Source organism: Ictalurus punctatus, chromosome 8 (assembly GCF_001660625.3).
Source record: "Ictalurus punctatus breed USDA103 chromosome 8, Coco_2.0, whole genome shotgun sequence".
NCBI lineage: Eukaryota > Metazoa > Chordata > Actinopteri > Siluriformes > Ictaluridae > Ictalurus > Ictalurus punctatus.
Genome location: NC_030423.2, coordinates 18,474,032 through 18,494,935, shown reverse-complemented (window position 1 = coordinate 18,494,935; position 20,904 = coordinate 18,474,032). Strand labels below are relative to the sequence as shown.

At 38.7% G+C, this 20,904-nt stretch overlaps 2 protein-coding genes across 5 annotated transcripts; one reads left to right on the top strand and one right to left on the bottom strand.

The window, feature by feature from the left end:
* Positions 1-4,026: 4,026 nt before the first annotated feature.
* pla2g15 (phospholipase A2, group XV) lies at positions 4,027-14,831 on the top strand. The gene is made up of 6 exons (XM_017474190.3): positions 4,027-4,378; positions 8,260-8,416; positions 9,656-9,774; positions 10,066-10,164; positions 11,774-11,998; positions 12,580-14,831. Exons 1-6 carry the CDS (start codon positions 4,231-4,233, stop codon positions 13,089-13,091), a joined length of 1,260 nt encoding a protein of 419 aa, XP_017329679.1. The 5' UTR covers positions 4,027-4,230; the 3' UTR covers positions 13,092-14,831.
* Positions 14,147-20,846, bottom strand: usb1 (U6 snRNA biogenesis 1). 4 transcript variants are annotated; one of them, XR_008396848.1, is made up of 9 exons: positions 20,786-20,845; positions 20,423-20,558; positions 20,155-20,345; positions 19,284-19,467; positions 19,138-19,191; positions 17,745-17,850; positions 17,580-17,663; positions 16,827-17,003; positions 14,147-16,506 (listed from the first exon to the last, which is right to left on the bottom strand). XR_008396848.1 is itself a non-coding variant. In XM_017474193.3 (9 exons), the coding sequence occupies exons 1-8, from the start codon at positions 20,820-20,822 to the stop codon at positions 16,899-16,901; spliced, it is 897 nt and encodes a 298-aa protein (XP_017329682.1). In that variant the 5' UTR covers positions 20,823-20,846; the 3' UTR covers positions 14,147-16,506; positions 16,893-16,898. The 4 variants fall into 4 exon arrangements, 3 of the variants coding, with proteins under 3 accessions (XP_017329682.1, XP_017329680.1, XP_053538139.1); XM_017474193.3 differs by having other exon boundaries at positions 16,893-17,003; positions 20,786-20,846; XM_017474191.3 differs by lacking the exon at positions 14,147-16,506 and having other exon boundaries at positions 16,767-17,003.
* Positions 20,847-20,904: the final 58 nt, after the last annotated feature.

Here is a 20,904-nt window from a genome sequence, read left to right as displayed (position 1 = left end):
CCAAAAACATGGTTGGTATTGGACACATTTCAAAGAGCAGATCGGACGATGGCAGGACAACTAAAAAATAAACGTGCAATATAATAATGATTAGTGCAGAAGGTGACAACATGAGGCAAACACTTGTGAACGTTCCAGGAGTTTTCCCAAATGCAATGAAATGTGTGTGTGTGTGTGTGTGTGTGTGTGTGTGTGTGTGTGTGTATATATATATATATATATATATATATATATATATATATATATATATTCATAATCAGAAAGCACTTTCTTATTAGTGATCATTAAGGTGTAATCTGCAATGACATTTTTTTCCATTTAACTTTCTTTCATTAGCATGTTGGTCTATTTCTATATAACTTTGGTTAACAGTTTCCTACATCACAAGATTGAAAAGAGAATCTTCAACTGTCCAGTTTCTTATCTCAGTTTTACTATTGCTTCAGTCTTCTGTTATTGGCTGACAGGAGTGGAACCCGATGTGGTCTTCTGCTGTTATAGCCAATCCGCCTCAAGGTTTGACCTGTTGGGCATTTCTGATATGCTTTTCTGCCTAGCTCTGGTGTAAAGAGTAGTTGTTAGAGTTGCCTTAATGTTAGCTCTGCCAGTCTAGCCATTCTCTCGTCACACCTCTCTCATCAACAAGGCGTTTCTGCCTGCAGAACTAGTGCTCACTGGATGTTTTTGGGTTTTTTTTGTTGTTTTTTTGCACCAGTCTTTGTGAACTGTGTGAACTCTGTCATGGCTAAAAAAAAATCTCACGAGATCAGCAGTTTCTGAAAGACTTAAACTGTCCTTCTGGCACCAAAAACCATGCCACGGTCAAAGATCACACTGAGATTACTTATTCTTATGTTTCATGTGAACTTTAAAAAGAGCAAAAGAAATACATTTTGTTATATATATTTGCTACACATGGAACTGCACAGCATTAAAGGGAGGCAGGATGATCAGTAAAGTATCAGTATGCCATCTACAAGAGCATGAAAAAAGACTACATACTTGCACCACAACTACATCACATGACTCATTATATTATGTTACAGTATCTCACAAAAGTGAGTACACCCCTCAAATTTTTGTAAATATTTGATTATAACTTTTCATGTGACAACACTGAAGAAATGACACCTTGCTACAATGTAAAGTAGTGAGTGTACAGCTTGTGTAACAGTGTAAATTTGCTGTCCCCTCAAAATAACTCAACACACAGCCATTAATGTCTAAACCGCTGGCAACAAAAGTGAGTACATCCCTAAGTGAAAATGTCCAAATTGGGCCCAAAGTGTCAATATTTTGTGTGGCCACCATTATTTTCCAGCACTGCCTTAACCCTCTTGGGCATGGAGTTCACCAGAGCTTCACAGGTTGTCACTGGAGTCCTCTTCCAATCCTCCATGACGACATCACGGAGTTGGTGGATGTTAGAGACCTTGTGCTCCTCCACCTTCCGTTTGAGGATGCCCCACAGATGCTCAATAGGGTTTAGGTCTGGAGACATGCTTGGCCAGTCCATCACCTCACTTTTCACTTTTCATCTCACTTTTGTGAGATACTGTACATCACACAGCCCTTGTGCCAGTTTCTCAACACTTAAAAAAGAAAATGTACCAGTGAATGAATCATGTTTATTGGTGCATTAACTACATATGCAAAATTTTACCATTTTCTTTGAAGTCTTATTTTATATTTAAGTTTTATTATATGCATTTTCAAATATTGTGCTTTAAGTAATAATTCCTTTACCTTTTTCTGTGGAACATATTGTGACAATTTGAGACTATATAATTACTATGCCTTTTATATGCTGGGGTTTGTGAAAGAGTTTTGTTCTAAATAACCTTTATTTAACCTTTTCCCCACAGCCTTCACAGAAATGGGGAGAGTATAAAAATATATCAAAGTTTTATAGTCTGCTCATGGCACCATATTCTGCTCATATGATTAAAGATTTTTACTATAATATGAACAATTAAGATGACTTTGCAGAGGGTATATTATACTAAGAATGTGCTGGTAATTCAAAAGATTCTTAAATATGTTAAACACTTAAAATCACCTTTAGTATATCTGATATAAAAATGCTTTGCTATCACTCCCCTCTAACCAGAACTATTCATAATTATAATTCAAATGAGGCATCATAGTAATGCTGTAATTGCTTTAACTTAAATATTACCTTGTAACAAAAAATGCTGTAAAAAATTATGTTTAAAGATATTGTTGGTTATGACATTAAACTGTAGTTATTTAAATAAGATATGATTTTTTTAAAGAATAGATTTAGCTAATATTAACAACAAAAATCAATCATGACACTATATTAATAAGTAAAGCCACTAGGAGGTGTTGTGCAGAAGTAATCTTTCCCTCCTCTCCAAACACTTTTTTTAAAACCATTTTTGTTACTTGTGCTGAAGAAACACATGTGAAACCTAACTCACATATGTTCTTATTTTCTCTTTTCAATATATGCAAACCTTTAAACTCAACTTGTAAAAGGTGGTGCGGTAGTCCTTTCTGTCAGTGCTCCAGGATCCCTGTTTCACTCTTTTTGATCCCAAGCTCGGGTTACTGTTCTCCAAAACGTCTGTGTGGGTTTCCTCCAGGTTCTTTGGTTTGTTCCCACCTGACTGGCTATGCAAAATTTCCCCTGGGTATGAATGAGTGTGTGGATGTGTGTGTGTGCATGGTGACTTGTGATGTTTTCCAGCCTCATGTTCCAGGGATAGGCTCTAGAGCCACTGGAACCCTGTGCTTACTAAAGATGAATGGATAAGTAAGGGATAACAAATGACAAACTATGCGGTTTTACAAAAATAATGCATGCTGTGGGGGTTGTGATACGTCATGACACGAAAGCAGAGTGCCACTCTCCTCCGAAGTACATTACATCCGTATAACAGCACAGTGTGGAGAGTGTTATTATGGGGCAGTGGTGCCTTAGCGGTTAAGGCTCTGGGTTACTGATTGGACGGTCTGGGGTTCAAGCTGCCACTGTTCGGCCCTTGAGCAAGGCCCTTAACCCTCTCTGCTCCAGGGGCACTGTTCATGGCTAACACTGCACTCTGACCCCAACTTCCTGGCATGCTTGGGGTATGTGAAGAAAAGAATTTCACTGTGCTGTAATGTATATGTGCCCAATAAAGACTCATTATTCTACCTAAACAACATTGATTTGCCAACAATAACAGTGTTTAAATCTCTTTACCAGAGGCCAAAAAAATGGAATTTGTCACTGTGTTGGGGGGGTCTGTGTTCAGCATTGAATTTATTTGTGATGTCACACACCACAGTAGCGGTTAATGACTCATATGAAAGTATCACTAAGGGCTTTAAGAATTTCCTGTTTTTACACAAGTATTTCTTTTTTCACATAACCTACTAGGTTTAAATTGTCTGATTGTATTGTGGAAGTTGTACATGGTGTTTTGCTATCAAAAGAGTGTTACTTGTGCTGTCCATTTTATCTGTATACCAGTGTTATTGTGTAGAGGTGTGAACTGTTTGCCCGGTAAGGGGCTCACATCCCTCCGTTTACCATCACCCTGCTCACCAGCATCTAGTCCCAATACTCTACACACAGAAACCCAACCATGTCCTGACTAATCTTATAACAGACTTGCACTGATAAAATAATTCAGTTCGGTTGTGCCTTCTTCAGTGGATGTTCGTGGACGTCCATTTTTTGGTTGGTCTGCAACACTTCCCAGGAAAAATTTTGGAAGCCATTTTGCTAAAAAAAAAAAGTGTTCATTTCCTCTATGCATGGAGACTTTCAGGACACTCTGTGTAATGTTACAGCATTCATCTACGCTGTGGTATAAATTAATATCCTACACTTGTTTCTGCTGAGCTGTTGGAATCTCAGTGTTAAATACCACTGTCCGTGCTTATGATCTCTGCTTCACCTTTAAACCACTTCACAGCAAAAAAGAATCTGCTGCCAAGTGAATAAATGTCGGCTAAATTTTAATCGATCCCGCTATCTCATAGCCCCGCCCACTGGAATCGATGCCATCGGCCAGCGTTAGCACAGACTGAGCTCGGCGTTAAATACTTCGGCAGCGCTCTTGAGGCGAGTCTGTCCTGTCTTTCGTTCATTGTAAACTAGTTTCATACCTTGCTAGCAGCTTGTTAGTTTGTTCATCTTTCACAATGGCTTTATTTTGGTGCAGAACGATTTAGTCACCGACGCAGAGGTGTTGTTTTTTTCCGTGTAACCGAGAAATGATTCGTTGGAAGATGGGTTGTTTGAGCCAGCTCGGCTTCTTCGTCTTCTTGTTGTTGTTGTTGTTTTTAGCTTCATTCGCCCAGTGCCGAAGTTTAAAATGTCCCGATGGGAAGCCCTGCTCGGACCGACCTCCTGTGGTACTGAGTAAGTTGATGCATTTACAAACCAGGTATTTATTCATGACACGACACAGATCTTAAAGGTCCTATCCGTTTTGTTTACGACTTGTTGACTTGTTTATTTTAGTAGCGCGTGACGGGGCAGGTGGTGGCGAAAATGTCACATGTAGCTAAACGTTTAGTGAAATATAGTTTACAAACAAGACGACAGCAACAACAAAAAAAACTACCTGTGACCCCTTGTTAAAGTCCAGCCAGCTAGATTCAGTCACGAAATAGTAGAAAATAGTAATATTAGCATGACATTTGCAGCTAAAACAGCTGTCTTAGTCTAGTGAGAGTTTGTGTTTGAGTGTTTTAATCTATCCATAACTACAAACTAACCCAATTTCACCGGTTTAAACATGGACTGTGTGACCTAGACATCATGTAATTGAGGGAAAATATAATGTTCAGAGTTCAGTTTTTCCTCGAGTTGCCTTGTTTGTGTGGAGATTCATATGACATCCAGTCACATGAGGGAGACAGGAAAGGCACCTTCTCACTACTGTTGCGCAATGTAGAGTTTATTAATAACAATACATACTGGACTAGAGCAAGTCTTTTACATATTAGATTCAAAATTAGACGCACAAAAAATACTACGTATAAGGAGAGAACCTAAATGTTAAAAAATGAAAGCGAAACAAGGAATCACAGAGCAGGTAAGAGGTAAAAGATGTTACAACAATTGATAAATAACTTTAAGAAAACAATCTACAACTCGATAGGTTTATTACGGTCACAAACAGTACGGTTACTGGCAGGAATATGGATATTTAAATCATTTTGGTGTCAGTGGGGGGGTGGACTTGTGGCATCCTTTGATGTTCATGACCGTGTTTAAATACATACAAAACGAACCTTAGCATTGTGCCATTTATTTCCATTTTTTCTATATGTCGATTATTTCTAATTTATAAATGAATAGGTACTCTCATGAATAGGTACAACTCTTCACTTATTTATTTTACATCTGACAATTGCCCTTAAAGCAATTTAACTTGAAATATTTCCCCCAATTCACACACACCAGCCATCATATGACCTCTACCACCACAGGAGGGTGACGGATCTGCTTCCTCGAAGACACATGATCTCAACTTCTACTGATCCTGCAGCATAACACAAGCACTATCTGCCATTGTCTTCATACATTTGCACACAGATGCCCAGGATTGGCTAGTGTGGCTGTGATTGACAGGGGAGAGAGAGCAATTTTGCCCATGGTCCCTGACCACGCATTGCTGTGGTATCGTCGAGATGTGATCTAGTGATAATCTGATCCTCGGTTTGATACCCATAGGTTGCTACACTGGGGCAAGTATTTGTGTTTTGAACAATAGTGTGTTATCCATCCATCCATCCATCCATCCATTTTCTGTACCGCTGATAATACACAGGGTCCAGGGAAGCCTGGAGCCTATCCGGGCGGACTCGGGGCACAAGGCCGGGGACACAGCCTGGACCGGGTACAAGGACACAATCGCACACACATTCGAATTTAGAGATACCAGTCAGCCTTTGGACTGGGGGAGGAAACCAGAGTACCCCAAAGCACGGGGAGAGCATGCAAACTACATTTTAAGTAACGCAGTGGTGTGACACAATGGTGCAGCAGGTAGCATTGTGTCCACATGGGCTGTGTACAGGTTCTTCAGTCTTCTACCCCCTGTCAAAAACTTGCCTGCAAGAATAAGCTCTGGATCCAAGGCGACCCAGACCACGATAATGCTATTACTGAAAATGAATGAAGGAATAAATTTGCTATTCCTTGACAGAGGAATAGCAAACGCAGTGACGCAGTGGTGTGACACGTAGGAATCCCTTGCACAGTTATGCTCATCAACACGGTGTTGGCTGTTTTAAATAAAAATGTAGTAGTATTTAAATTCAGCATATTATATTGTTGGCCACATTGTGGTATTGTACAACAATTTTTTCCCTGGGGTTTTATTCTATAACTGCATTGTTTTGGTTTTTTTTTTGTTTTTTTGTATATTGTGCTGCCCTGTTTCAGAACTCTTCCCTCTCTTAGTTATTTTACCCTTCTTTCATTATAATTTATTTATTTATTTATTTATTTATTTATTTATTTTTTATTATATATAAATATTCTGAGGCCTGTAAGTAATAGAGTAAATTGTCCCAAAACAGAAGCGCACAAGAGTCGAAATATAGAATAAGGAAATGGCTTTAAAATAGATTTGTAGGGGTTATTTATTTAATTAATTAATTTATTTATTTTTATATAAAGAAAAGGGCAGCACTGGCAATAAGGCATGATTCAGTGCTCAGAAGTTAAACCTCAATGAGTTGTTTTAACCAAAAGTCAACTTGGATATCTTGGACGCTTTATCTAGCATTCAATGAGCACATAGGCCACTGTTTGAACACGTGCTAATGTCAGGGTGAGTTTATCCTAAAGCTTCATTTTAAATCTGTTGCCTCAGCACACAGAGGGAACTGATAACCTGATGTTCAAGCGTGAAATCGAAGTGTGTGACCACAATTTAAAGTGGTAGCGTTCCCTTTTAACCCTTAATCTATAACGAGGCAACCTTCTTATCAGACTCCTTGTTGATGTTCATAGATGTGAACACACGTGTAGAGAGAGAAACTCAAAGTTGAGCAGTAAATTTGTTTGCACCACAGCACTGTTAAATTCTCGATTCTGTTTGTTCAGAAAGTGCTGATTAATTTTCTAGAATAGCAAGCAGCTCTGACGGTAGCGTCAGCTGCCTGATAAATCACGGGTTTATATTAATGTCTTAATTTTTGTATTTTATTGAGACCACTTATTCGGGCTAGGCGATAAAACGGTATCGGTGTTTATCAACGGTACACCTTTATCGGTATCGATAGAAAAAATGTTTGGTATAACGCTCGATAAAATGTAAACAGAAGTTTGGTTGCACTATGAGTGACAAGCAACCGGCCAATAAGTTGCGTATCTGTGGGGTTTGGTTGTGTCATCGCCATGTGACTTCAGAACACACGCTCGCAAGCGAAAATGAGTTCAGAGCTTGCTGAGGAGATTGTGAATAAAAAAGGACTTGTCTGCTCACCAGTGTGGCAGTTTTTTTTTTTTTTGTTTCTTTTCGTCTGACCAGCATCAGAATACTGTTGTGTGTAAGCTTTGCAAAAAAAAAAACCCAAAAAAACATGCCCCGAGCAAGTACAGAGAAACAAGCTACGAGAGATTTGACGTGCTCATATGCAGTGCTCTGCACATGTACAGTGCTGTTTAAAACAGATTCAGATTTATCAATAATTATCGATGCCGAATGATATAAAACATTATATTGTACTAAATTTTTTAGCTGTATCGCCCAGCCCTACAACTTATACAGGGACTTGTTCTATATAAACTGATATTTAAAACTGTAATTGTTGATATGTTTTCTGTGATGAGATGTTTAGTGTTCAGGGAAGGAACAGTCAGAGGTGAAGCTTTCCACCACAGGAACAGAAGATTTTGCACTTCCTGGTTTCTTTCTCTTTTTAAAAAATTCTTATTACCTTTTAATGGAGAGAGGGAAAAGAGAGGCTGGTGAGGGAATGGTGGTGTGACGGGAACTAACTCGGCTCATGGACGTTCCACAACATTAAACATAACTATAAATAGATTTTTTTTTAACTGTCATGCCATTCTTTAATAAATAAAACTTTGGAATGAAACACATTGGGACATGCTGCCGTTGGAAAATGAACAACAGGATTAACAGACTATAACTGCTACCTTTAGGCTTGTCCGTGATTGTGCAAAAATATGGTAGAAATCGTGTCGTTAACAAGCAGCCTTGCTGGATTCCTCTCGGTGAATGCCTGTAACTGGGTATTTCACTCGGTCTTATTGCTCTGCAGTTCCAGGCGATCTCGGGAACCAGCTGGAGGCTAAGCTAGATAAACCCAGCGTCGTCCACTATATCTGTTACAAGAAGACTACAGATTACTTCACGCTGTGGCTGAACCTGGAGCTGTTGGTTCCTGTGGCCATCGACTGCTGGATCGATAATATGAGGTAACTATTATTAGAACACAGGTAAGTTTTGTAGGCAAACCTGCACCGTCTATACACCTCAGGTCGGGTGTGTAATGAAAAGCTGACACCCGAGTATCACACCTATATGTCCCTTTTGAACATCCTATTCCAGATGTAGTCCCTTTTTCCTGTTCTAATAACCTCCACTCTTCTGGGAAGGCTTTCCACTAGATGTTTGAGCTTAGCTGTAGAGGTTTGTGTTCATGGCAACAGTTTGGGAAAGAATCACATTTGGGAGTGATGGTCAGGTGTCCACAAACTTCTGGTCGTGTAGTGTGTATGTGCTCACTTTAGACCATCTGTATTTAAATTTATCCTGCATTTGACTAAAACTCTGAATTTCTGATCTCCAATTGGGGAAATTTGGGACATTCTCCTAAACCCTGAGTTTTGCATGTGATGTCAAATCAGCATGTCTGTCAGTCTTTGACTTTATGTAGCTTAGGGAAGTCTGAGACACTGTTAAGCTGTGACTCACGTCCGTACAAGCAACTTCATACTCTACTCTCACGATTCTTCTGTATGTCATCAGACACAGATGTGGAAATAAGCACGGAGTTATTTTTTTGCACTTCACTGGCTAGATCAGGATGTGTTGTGTTGTAAGCTTTCATCATGATGCCTGCGCTCAGGCTCGGTTTCTCAGAAGGAACTGAGTACCTACAACTGGCTAAAAATGTGAGGTTTAGTAGCCACCTGGTTCCTGCTTTAAAAAAAAAAAAAAAAAATATATATATATATATATATATATATATATATATATATATATATATATATATATATATATATATATATATATAAATAATCATTTGATTTCCTTTCACTGCTGAAAATAGGGTGTAAAGTTTCACTGATTCGATTTTGTGCACTGACATTTGTTTCTTTGCCATGGTGCATTTGTCTCATGCTCTCATTCACTGCTTATGGAGACGCATTAAATCATCTATGGAAAGGAAAACGGTAATAAGTACACAACTGAATCACTTTAGAGAGAACCCCTACAGATTGGCACCCTAGAACTACTACTATAAGCGAATACCTTCCCTTTATAAGTGGTAGCACAATCTTTTTGGTATGATGATGATTTTATTTTTAAATACATAGCGCTTATGCATATGTTTGTTTTATACGCATTTAGTGCATATTTCTTGTGTGCTAACTGTTTGTACACATAATAGGCAAGTCCTTTATATGTATTTGCCTCATTTTGTGCATCAGGCTGATCTACAATCGCACTACTCGAAGTACCGAAGCACCTCCGGGCGTGTACATCCAGGTGCCTGGCTTTGGCAGCACGTCTGTCCTGGAGTACCTCGACCCGAGTAAACAAAGCGTGGGTGAGTAACAGCTACACTTCCAGCAGTGGCGCGGGCACCCACTAGCAATTCGTGAAAAACAGCTTCAGGGTGCTTTAGTAAAATGGTTTGTTTATTTGCTGGTTCTCTTACACTCTGTCAAATAAATGCAAAATGTCTAGAGGATCTGAGAGAAACTGTTGTCTTTCAGTTCACTGCAACAAGCTCCATGAAACCTAAGAACAAGTGCACTAGTCTGTGCTGAGAACCTGTCCACAGTCATCCTCATGCTTGTGTTTTTTTTTGTTTGTTTGTTTTTTTTATCCATTACAGGAAGGTACTTCTTCAATATAGTGCAAGCCATGGTGGATTGGGGTTACACCAGAGACGGAGATGTCAGAGGGGCACCTTATGACTGGAGAAAGGCTCCCAGTGAGTAAGATTTTAGCCTTTTGGCTCATCTTCATGATGCCCTGTGGTTAAGAACTGCAGAGCATCTTGGGTAGAATTATAGTCCCTGGCAGAATTAAAATCTGAATTGGTCCCCAAAATGACCAAAACGTTTCTTATTCTCATTGACAGTTGTGTTTAATTATAAATAAATCTAGTAAATCTACCCAATACCAAGAACCATTACTGGATACGAACCATTAAAGTGTTTATGATGGAATTGTAAAATTGCCTCCAAGTGGTTTTGCACTGTCACAGCACTGCGTAGTTCTTGTGCAGGTCTGGAAAAACCATGGAAAGGACCACTTTCTAGACCTGGCCAAGTATTTAATGTTTATTTTTTGTTGAATATTTTGCTATCAAAATAATATAGATGTAGATTAGATGTAGATATTCTTTTGGGGAGGAACAGTGGTGCAGCAGGTAGTGTTGCTGCCTCATAGCTCCAGGGACTCTGGTTCGATCGTGAGCTCAAATTACTGTCTGTGCAGAGTTTCCGGCATACATCCATTGTTCCCGTTCCTGGGATAGGCCCCGGAAGCACGCAACACTGACCAAGAGAAAGCACTGACTGAAGATGCACGAATGAATAAATTACAATCCCATATCTTTATGGCATAAATAATGAACACGAAATATACAAGGTGACCCAAAAGCCTCCGTACATAGGGGACTATGTTTGCCAGCAGCACGTCGGTTCTGCCTTCGTCTGTGGATGTGTGTGGATGTCCACTTCTTGGTTGGTCCGCAACACTTTCAGTCTTTTTGAATGTTAATATTTCCATGAGAATGATTTCAATAAGCTCTTCTTTTTAAGAAGGCATTCTTAAAGGCGAGCTGAGCCAAATAAATAAATGTTATATATATATATATATATATATATATATATATATATATATATATATATATATATATATATATATATATATATATATATATATATATATATAAAATATGGATGGATAGATAAAATATATATTTCTCTCTCTCTCGATCAAAAATTTGGAGACACTCGACTGAAATGTTTCTCATGCTCTTAAAAACCTTTTGATCTGAAGGTGTTGTAGACAAAAATATCATTGTGCCGACATATTCCTCTTTCATTAGAAAACTAAAATTTTATTTACAAAAAGTGTTTTTTTCCAAAAAGCAGCCAATAAGTGTGCAGCATAGGTGGGAACTCCTTTAATACTGTTTAAAAAGCATCTCAGGGGGATTCCTCAAAAAATCAGTTGAGAAGATACCAAGAATACATTTCTGGAAATTCTCGGCAAACAGGGCGTCTACTTTGAAGATGCTAAAATATTACATTATTCTGATTTATTTTGGATTTTTTATCACAACATAATTCCCATTCATGTTACTCCAGAGTTTTCATGACATTATTATTGTTCTAAAATGTGGGAAGAAATAATAAAATTAAAGAATATTTTCAAAATAAAGAACAACTTCTATATATAAGGTATGAAAATTTTTGGAAGACCTTTTGCTAAAAGTATTCATTTCCTCTATGTATGGAGACTTTTGGGACACCCTGACTTGACTTTTTCTTTTATTAACAAAGCTGTAATTGGGATTTTCATTATTACAGATGAGAACAAGGAGTACTTTCTGAATCTGCAGGGGATGATTGAGAACATGACACATACATACGGTGGTCCAGTGGTTCTCATCGCTCACAGCATGGGCAACATGTACACACTGTACTTCCTCAACCAGCAGCCACAGGCCTGGAAGGATAAATACATCAAGGCATTTGTGTGCCTGGGCCCTCCGTGGGCTGGCGTGGCCAAGACACTGCGCGTTATGGCCAGTGGTAAGAAATCATTTTCTGTATGGTAAAGGTGTCTAGAGTACTGCGGGTTAGTTTCAACTTTAATACTGCGCTCTATAAAAGGTCAACTTGGATATCTACATAATACCATCTCTAGAAACTTCTGTTCCATGGTGTTTAGAGAGGGGGAAAAAACAGCTTTATAGCTTGCCTGTTCATGACATCACCACAAGATGACGAGATGACACAAACACCTTTGGTAATGAATCACATATTTGCGATATACAGCAGTGAATACTGTAAACAAAGGCAATGATGGCAATGAAGCAGTGACCCAACAATGAGGACAGTGACACAATGGTCAATGTTTTTGAAGGAATTTATTAAATAAATAGTGAAACCTTAATTGCTAAATCTCCTCATTTACTCATTTAAATATTTGGTATTCATAGTAACTGAATATTATTTTGTAAATAATCTGAACTTGTACAATATATTTACAAATAACAGAAGTATAATAGAAATAACAAGTTACACATTACAGTTGTTTAATATGAGTGAGAATTATATTGTTTGTTGTAGTAGTGTTTCTTTTGCTTAACTGTCCTGCTCTTCCTGTTTAGGTGATAATAATCGTATTCCGCTGATCAGCCCTCTGACAATCCGCACCCAGCAGCGGACTGCTGTGTCTACGCCATGGCTCTTCCCGTATGCACACACGTGGCCGCATGATGTACCGCTCGTCTCCACACCTAGCGCCAACTACACCGTGAAAGACTACGAGCGTTTCTTCAAGGACATCGGCTTCGAGGATGGCTGGGCCATGCGCCAGGATACGGAGCCTCTGGTGCAGGCCCTGCAGGCCCCCGGGGTTCCTGTGCACTGTCTGTACGGGACAGGCATTGCCACGGAGGAGAGTTACTACTACAGCACGTTCCCAAACAGCGAGCCCACGGTGGTGAATGGTGACGGAGATGGCACAGTGAACTTGAGGAGCGCCATGCAGTGCAAACGCTGGCAAGCCGAGCAGAAGCAGCCCGTGCATCTTCTGGAGCTGCCAGGGAATGAGCATGTGGCCATGCTGCTAAACTACACTACCGTTGCATACATTAAAAACGTGCTGTTAGCTCCCTGACGCACACAACACTTTCATCTCCACCCTTTAATTGGCAGAAATGATCAGTCACACCTGACTGAAAGACCTCCGTTCTGCTTTTATAATGAAAATGTTACCCCTTTGAGGTTCACTACTACTTCTGTTTTTAAATGCTTTGGTTTTTCATTAGAATAGCGCTTGGCACGATGCCACTTTAAGAGAAATGACTGGGGTCAGATTCCTAACTGAAAATGCCTCAGTTCTGCTTTTTACACCAAATCCACCACTACCACTTCTTTATTTCTGATTTGAAAATGTCCAGTGGTTATGTGGGTACCTGTGTCTTGGAGAGTAGTTAGATGGATACATTAGTCTGTTTAAACATGAGGGATCTCTAACGAGTTATTCCATGTGTATGTTCTTGGACACAGTCAGAAAAGGAGTGCAAGTTTGTATGTGGGTTGTTAAAATTTTTTGTATTTTTAAGTTATTAATGTCATTTTAAATTATTTCACTTCTGCTAATACTAATGTACCTGTGATTTTTTTTTTTTTTTTTTTTCTTCTCACTTCTCTGAGAACTGCGGTGAATCATGATACTGCTATGACTTTGATTATTGTTAATTATACCAAAAATATTGTTTTATTAGATATAAATTAGGTTATATTTTGAATGTATTATTATTGATTTTTTTTTTTTTTTGCTTATATTTAATTTAAATCCGAGGCTAAAAAGACACAGCTGCCTTTGCAGACATGCACAAGGCAGAGATCTGAACTTTGGTCATTCCATCACCAGTATATTCATGCTGACATGTTTACGGTGAACTCGGTTGTTCTGTGATCTGTACTAAGTTTTCATTCCCAGATCAACTTGTAAAATTTACATTAGTACAGAATCAAAAAATCTCATCTATATATAAAAAATTATACAGTTTAAATGCCATACTTCCCAGGTATAACCTTTCATATACAGTCAAACTGAAGGTGTATATATAGCATTACATGTAAATAGCATTGTATTTCTTAAGAAGAGATTTATGAGTCTTTTTAATGTTCATTATGAATGGATTTTGACTAATTTTTGCTGTAAAACCTCTTTGTTCCAAATGTGCCCTTAATGCATTTATTGCAAGTCAGATGTGCTGCCCAAGTACTTGCCTAATTGTTGGTTTAAGAATCAAGAGAAATGATTGTTCAGTTTCTGTAGCTATCGGTCGTTATTTTTGCTGTTATTCTGGTAAAGTAGTGGGTTCTGGAGGTCAAACGGGACTCATTTCAACATTAAGTATTTGGGTTTCTTGCATGTTTTACCACCATTTTATTGATTTGTTGTTTTATTAAATTTATTTTTGGTGGGTTAAAGGGATGTGATAACTGTATTATTGATGAACAGCTTTACTCAGTGCTGTCCTAGAATGCCATTTCCTTGGTTCTGTGACTGTGATCCCATGAGCCCTTACAAATCAGTATTGCTCATTTTAGTTACAAAGAGAAAATGCTCTTGTTGTGCCTTTTTTAAACTTGTCAAGAGTGTTTGTATTCTACACTGGTTGAACAATGTGGATTTTAAGGTTAACCTGTCCTCTGTCTGACTCATTTTCTCAGGTGTTTTACAATACCAGGTTTTGCAGGAAGGTAGTGGTGGCTCAGCAGTTAAGGCTTTGGGCTATTAATTAGAAGCACTTCCAAAGCTGCCATCATAGAGGCCCTTAAGCAAGTTCCTTAAACTGTATTTGGTAATGTCAATTGTAAATAAATGAATGAATGATTAAATGTGTATGACGCACTGGTTCCTATTCTATACATCTCTCTCTCATATATATATAAAAATCTCCCTTTGGAAGGCGAAAAGAAGAAAACTTGAGCTTGTCCGTAAAAATAACGGCCTGCATTTCATCTGTGTTTTAGTTTAGTTGATGCAGTTAAGTGTTGTTGGTGTATTTACAGCACAGCTGAACCTGCCATTTATAAGCAGAAACAAATCTTTGCCTCAGTTTCATTGTGTCGGATGTTGCGAAAAGCGAGGTTTTCACTGTTAACAGTACAGGGAAGAGCCAGTTCCTCTAAATTTAGCTTGAAACTGATGATAATGTCTGTTTATTGCAGCAAATCACATACTGATATGAACATCTCAGCACATGATGACTGATGCACGAGTGATGCATGTTAAGCAGCCAGTGATTCGATATGATATGATTTAGAGTTGATTTAATGTCATGCCTCAATCCCTGAGACTGACAGCTACAGAATAAATGCCTCCTTCTCCGAGACTGATGCACAGAGACACAGATGAAGTCATCATACATACAATTGTAGTACACTAGTAATAAAAAAGAAGCATGTGATCTCAGACTTTACTGACCCAGAAACCCATGTATAGATTCGGTTTTGATCGAGTCCCAGCTTCTGTCTGATGCACAGATTGGAAAAGACATGGGTTACGTTTACATGCACATCAAATTCTGTTTAAGGTCTATATTCGGGTTGCTGCCATATTCTAAATACGATGTTTATATGCGTACGGGCATAGGAATATTCCTGTATACACGGTTGTTGTAAGTATAGCGAGCTACACCTGCGCTTTCCCTTTCCCGCTGTTATTTCCCAGGAGATTCAAGATGCTGCCGTTGCTACCCACAATTCCTTGTGGACTGAGCATGCAACTTTCATCTCCTTTCAGTGGATTTTCTGAATAAGGTGTTTACATGTAACATATTTCCCATTAAAACAGGTATATTCGATATTATATCAGAATTTGAGGAATCAGGCTATTGTCTTAAATCAACACTAATTCAAATATTGCCAAATTCTGATTAATATAGAAATATTGATGAGCATGTAAATGTTGTCATTGTCACAAAGGAGCTTTGTAGAAATCAAGCCAGACATGACAGTGGCAAGGGAGATCTTCCTGAGATGACATGAAGATACCTGAAGAGGAACCAGACTGTCTCTTCTGTGTGACATGGGATAGTGGGATTATGAATCATTACAGTATAGAGATGTAGAAGAAGAAAATCAATGAGAATTAGTGTCTGTATTGAAAACATGTTCAGCGTGAGCAGATTAGGAATAATATTCCTCGGATGAGCACAGGACAGTCTTTATAATTACAGTAGCAGGTCTTGGGTACAAATCTACAGTATCCAGGTAAGACTTGGGCATATACTGTTTTTGAGAAGTTATAGTTTTTAGTCTCCGTGTGATCATCCATGAAATATCGATCCCAAGTTGAATCATTCAGACTTTTCACCCAGTGACACTGAAATATAAAATATATTGAAATCGGGTGCTTTAATATATTTTCTACAGCCAGCAAAAACCTGGCAGTGCTGAGGCTTGAACCGCCAAGCTGCCACAGTTGGGCCCTTGAGCAAGGCTCTTAAACATCTCTGCTCCAGGAACACCGTATCATGGCTGACTCTGCGCTCTGACCCCAACTTCCTAACAAACTGGGACATGCAAAGAAAAAAAATTTCACTGTGCTGTAATGTACATGTGACCAATAAAGGCCTCTTCTTCTTATTATTATTCTAAATTGTTTTAACACCCTTTTAATGTGTATTTAATTTTAAACTAAGGCACTGACTAAAAACACTGAATTCAGGATTATTCCCAGTGTTTTACAGTATAAAACTATTTTAACACATTGTTTAAAGGGGTTAGAAGATTTGTGATGGAAATTCCAGTTTCTCTGATTTAATTTAGTATCCTAGTAAGAAAAAACACTTTATTAAAACTTTTACACTGTAAAATACTGCATTAATCACACCTTCAGGAAGGCTACTCTGATTGTCTGGAGTGTCTGAAGGCATTACTATAAAATCCTCTGAACTACCATCAATCATTGCAGTGGGAACAGAAAGAATTTATTCCCAGTTTTACAGCGTAGCTCCTTGCAGTTCAGCCTTATCTGGAAAGGGCCATCTTCGTGGCTGTCCATGAGACACTGTAGAGAGGAAAATAAACAGTTCAGGCGTTAGAACAGTTCAGTAACCTCAGTTAAAGCCAGCTAATCTAGTTACGCAACTAACAGCCTGATATGAAAAACCTGACAGGGTCACTATCCACATGTTTAGTAAGTGACAGTTGCTTGTTTAGCTGCTCACATTAATATAAGAGAGGGTGTTCAACTAGTTAAAGGTTAAACTGTTCACCATGTGAATAGGATTTGGAGATTACCAGCCAAAAACTAATTCCGAGTCAGTCTTAAAACTGCAAATAACAGATACCAAAGCGTGTTTATCTTGTGTACAGCCACATGCAGTTTTTAGTCCTTTAGTCTTTGCTGGAACTCTGAAAACGAGTGTGGTATTCCTGCATTGCATTCTGAAACTTTGAGTCAAATGTTTGCCTTCTCTACTACTGCGTTTTTTGAATTACAGGCTTTATTCAAGTTTAAAGTTACTCGTTCCTATATTTCACATTTCAGTTTCTCATAATATCATGTTAAAGAATTAGATGTTCAGTAAAGCTGTCTGTTTAAATGTCTCCATCACTAATGAATCTATACTCAGCACTGTACCTGCAACTCTGATAAACACGCATGCTGCAGTTTCTCAGTCACGTCACCGACACACCAGGCCAGAGTCAAGTGAAACGAAGGATCCTAGAAGACAAATAATCAGTGAGCAACAGAAAGCAGTGGTTAAGTAACATCTGACTCAGTTTTGTTATGAAATCTGCAGACCTCATAGAAAGTGCTTAGGTTGAACTCTTCCATGACTTCGTCCACACTTTTCACAACCTCGAGAAGCTGCGTGTGACCTGTAGAGATTTCCATACCGAGAAAAGTCCTGCAGGGGATGAGATGTCACAATGACAAACATTTTTTAATCAGCGTCTGAAATCTGACTCACCAGTTACGAGTATAAACGTGTTACAAAGTTTATGTAGCCGAAAAGAAAAGTGCAAGATACACACCCACATGTTTACAGTGATATCACTGGCGAACTGGATCGGATTTCAAACAGATACTTACATAAAAGATTTTGAGTAAGTCAAACCTCTATTAAATGGTTAGCTACATTACCCAGTCTGTACAGGATTTCGTGGAGTTTTTTTTGTGATTGTTGAAGCCATAAATGCTTGATTTTGCTGTAGCTTTTTTCTCTCCAAAATTTGTCATGCAACTTGTGGAGTTTTTGTGCTTTACTTATTTTTTTAGCAGAAAAATACTTGAATTGGCAAAATTGCAACTAAGCAAAATTGTTTTGCTTTTTAGAGTCTTTTTAGCTGTACTCAAGTTCGACGCATGTGAATCGAAGAGGGCTTTAGCTGAATGCGTGTTGTGATGACGTCACATGATGTGTCTTAGCCCAAATCTGTGGAAAATTGGAGGCAATTAAAATAATAATAATAATAATAATAATAATAATAATAATAATAATAATCGCAAGCTCCTCCGAATATTGCAGTGTTTACTTGATTTTGCATTAATCCTTGCAATTGCGAAATCACAAAATCCTGGAGGGACTGATTACTTTTGTAGCCCCCACCACCCCCCACCCCTGAACTAAACTATAAACTTGAATCAAGTTTTGGCCAAATCCAGAAAAAGTTTCTTCCTTTAAAAAAATACATTTTAAAAAATCATTTAAAAAATGACCTACCACTGTGCCCCTGGCTCTGAGAGTTCCTCAACCTTGGCTACTTCACTCTAGTTCACACCGTTAATACTTTTGTTTGTACCTGTCCATGATATTTTATAACAAAGTTACTTGGTTCCTGAAATATAAACAAACCAACCAAATTCAAACCCCTGTGACCCTGTACATGGTCTTTGTTTGGCACACAACTTCATATCTGACCAATCGCACGTGCACATGCAAGTAAAAATCGTCTATGAATTTTTTAGCTACATCTCAAACAATCCCAGTCCCTATACACACCTCTAGTCTTCAACCAGATGTAAAAATGTTTTTCTTAAAGTGCACCTGCGATTCATATCTGTATAGAACACATTATCTGTTCATTCCAAATAATGTATTTGTACTCAGTTACGTTCCTAAAACACATGCAAATATTATAATACAACTTCAAAAAAAAAACAACATCCAATCAAGCTAGAATTAACAACATACCTTGTTTTTTCTTGATTGGAGTACACCTTCAGTTTATGTGCCAAACATACAAACCTGCAAAAATCAAAATCAATGCTCACAGTTAATATATGTCATGAAGCAATCATCAGGTCAAAGGGGATATTTCAGAGAAAACAGATACGAACCCCCTGCATGTTGTCAGTGCAGAACGCAGCGACTGAACAAATGGCTGAATCCAGTGGTGTCGCAGGACCACTGTCTGAGAGAGGCTGATGTGAAACTCTTCTGCCCGGGTCAAGGTGACGCCATGAGCCGCTGCACAAACCCGCAGCTCATCCAGCAACTCCAGGAACACGTCTTCAGGATCATCTTAAATAGAAACTGCACATTCAGGGCTTTGAGTGAAAACACTTTATGTCAGTGGTTCCGAATTCTGGCCTCAGTGACTCTCATACAGTCCATGATCCCATTTTTCTGAGAGGCTTCAGAAAATATGACATCATTTCCCGTGAAGGAACTCGCTGAGCGTCGATGCTCCCTGGTTTTTGTAGTGCACTGTGGAATTTTTTTAAGGGAGTGAACGTTCCAGTGCACAGGAAGGATTTTGTGATTGAGACAGCCCTTATAAAACGGCCGACTCCCTGATCAGTTCCCTGACTACTGAACTAAGGAGCTGTCTGAGACACACCCCATGTGCCACTTTGTGCACAGGAGCATTGTCATGCTGGAACAATTGTGTGCTTCTAATTTTTGTGCCGACAGTTTGGGAAAAGCCCACATATCGGTGTGATAGTCAGGTCTCCTTATATGTTTGGCCATATAGTGTACGTATATATATGTTTTCCCTACTCTCGTCATACCTGGTTCCAATATAAGCAGCTAATTAACAGCCCTTCCTAAGTTGAAATCGGTGTGTTAGAGTAAGGAATTTGTAGGACAGGAACCTTTAGCTTACTCCAATGTGTTAGAACCAGACTGGGAGGGACACACGACTTCAGGTTTAGGTCACACAACTTTACATCAGATCTCATCATCCCTGCCTGCATTGAGTCTTACATGGTAGATAGACATAAGTAGCCCAGTTGCCTCTCTCGTGTTGGAAAGACCTGAGTCGTCCTCCATGTTGAGATCTGTCATCTATGTGCTGCTCTTCTGAGTCTCTGAACATCTCCATCACGGAGGCAGGCAGAGGAAGTCGAGCCACAGAGTCCTGACATGAATCTTCATTCTTCTCTGAAGCTGAAACCCTTAATAAAAGCATAGTGTTTAGTTTCACTCTGTGAAAAAGGTTGTTTATGACTTCTTATGCTCTGACGCACCAAACCTGGTTTCCTGTGTCACATTTCCTTGCATTTTCCTCCCACCTGGACTCACATCTTTGGCACTATTATTTCGTCTTCGGCGCTTTCTGTTAGTAGAAACGACTTCATTTTCATCTTCCGAGCTGCTGCTGTAATTAACTAGCATGTTAAAACACAAATATACACTTTTTAAAAATAATAATAACAAATTACACGCGTAAATATAGCTTCAGTGACAGACGTTTTAATAAAATAAAAAATGAAGGAGAAATATCCCTAATGACTAGCTATAAAACATATAGTAGTCGACATATGATTTAAAAACAAACAAACAAACAAACAAAAAAACAGTTTTATCCACTATAGAGCGCTTATATAGGAAGTACAGGAGATAAGATCCAGAAAAGCCAGGTGTCGCGCCATCACAGTGTCCCACCTGCAACAATATTGGCTGAAATAGTTCCGGATTTGTACTACAAGAAATCGTCAATAAAGTAGAGGGTTT

Excerpts from the sequence above, each read along its gene's own strand:
- pla2g15 (XM_017474190.3), top strand. The coding sequence starts at position 4,231 with ATGATTCGTTGGAAGATGGGTTGTTTGAGCCAGCTCGGCTTCTTCGTC. Across the intron at positions 8,417-9,655 it reads TGCTGGATCGATAATATGAG|GCTGATCTACAATCGCACTA; the intron begins GTAACTATTATT and ends TTTGTGCATCAG. Across the intron at positions 10,165-11,773 it reads TGACTGGAGAAAGGCTCCCA|ATGAGAACAAGGAGTACTTT; the intron begins GTGAGTAAGATT and ends TCATTATTACAG.
- usb1 (XM_017474193.3), bottom strand. The coding sequence starts at position 20,822 with ATGGCGCGACACCTGGCTTTTCTGGATCTTATCTCCT. Across the intron at positions 20,559-20,785 it reads TTTTCTGGATCTTATCTCCT|TTAATTACAGCAGCAGCTCG; the intron begins GTACTTCCTATA and ends TTAACATGCTAG. Across the intron at positions 19,468-20,154 it reads TACTTATGTCTATCTACCAT|ATGATCCTGAAGACGTGTTC; the intron begins GTAAGACTCAAT and ends TTTCTATTTAAG.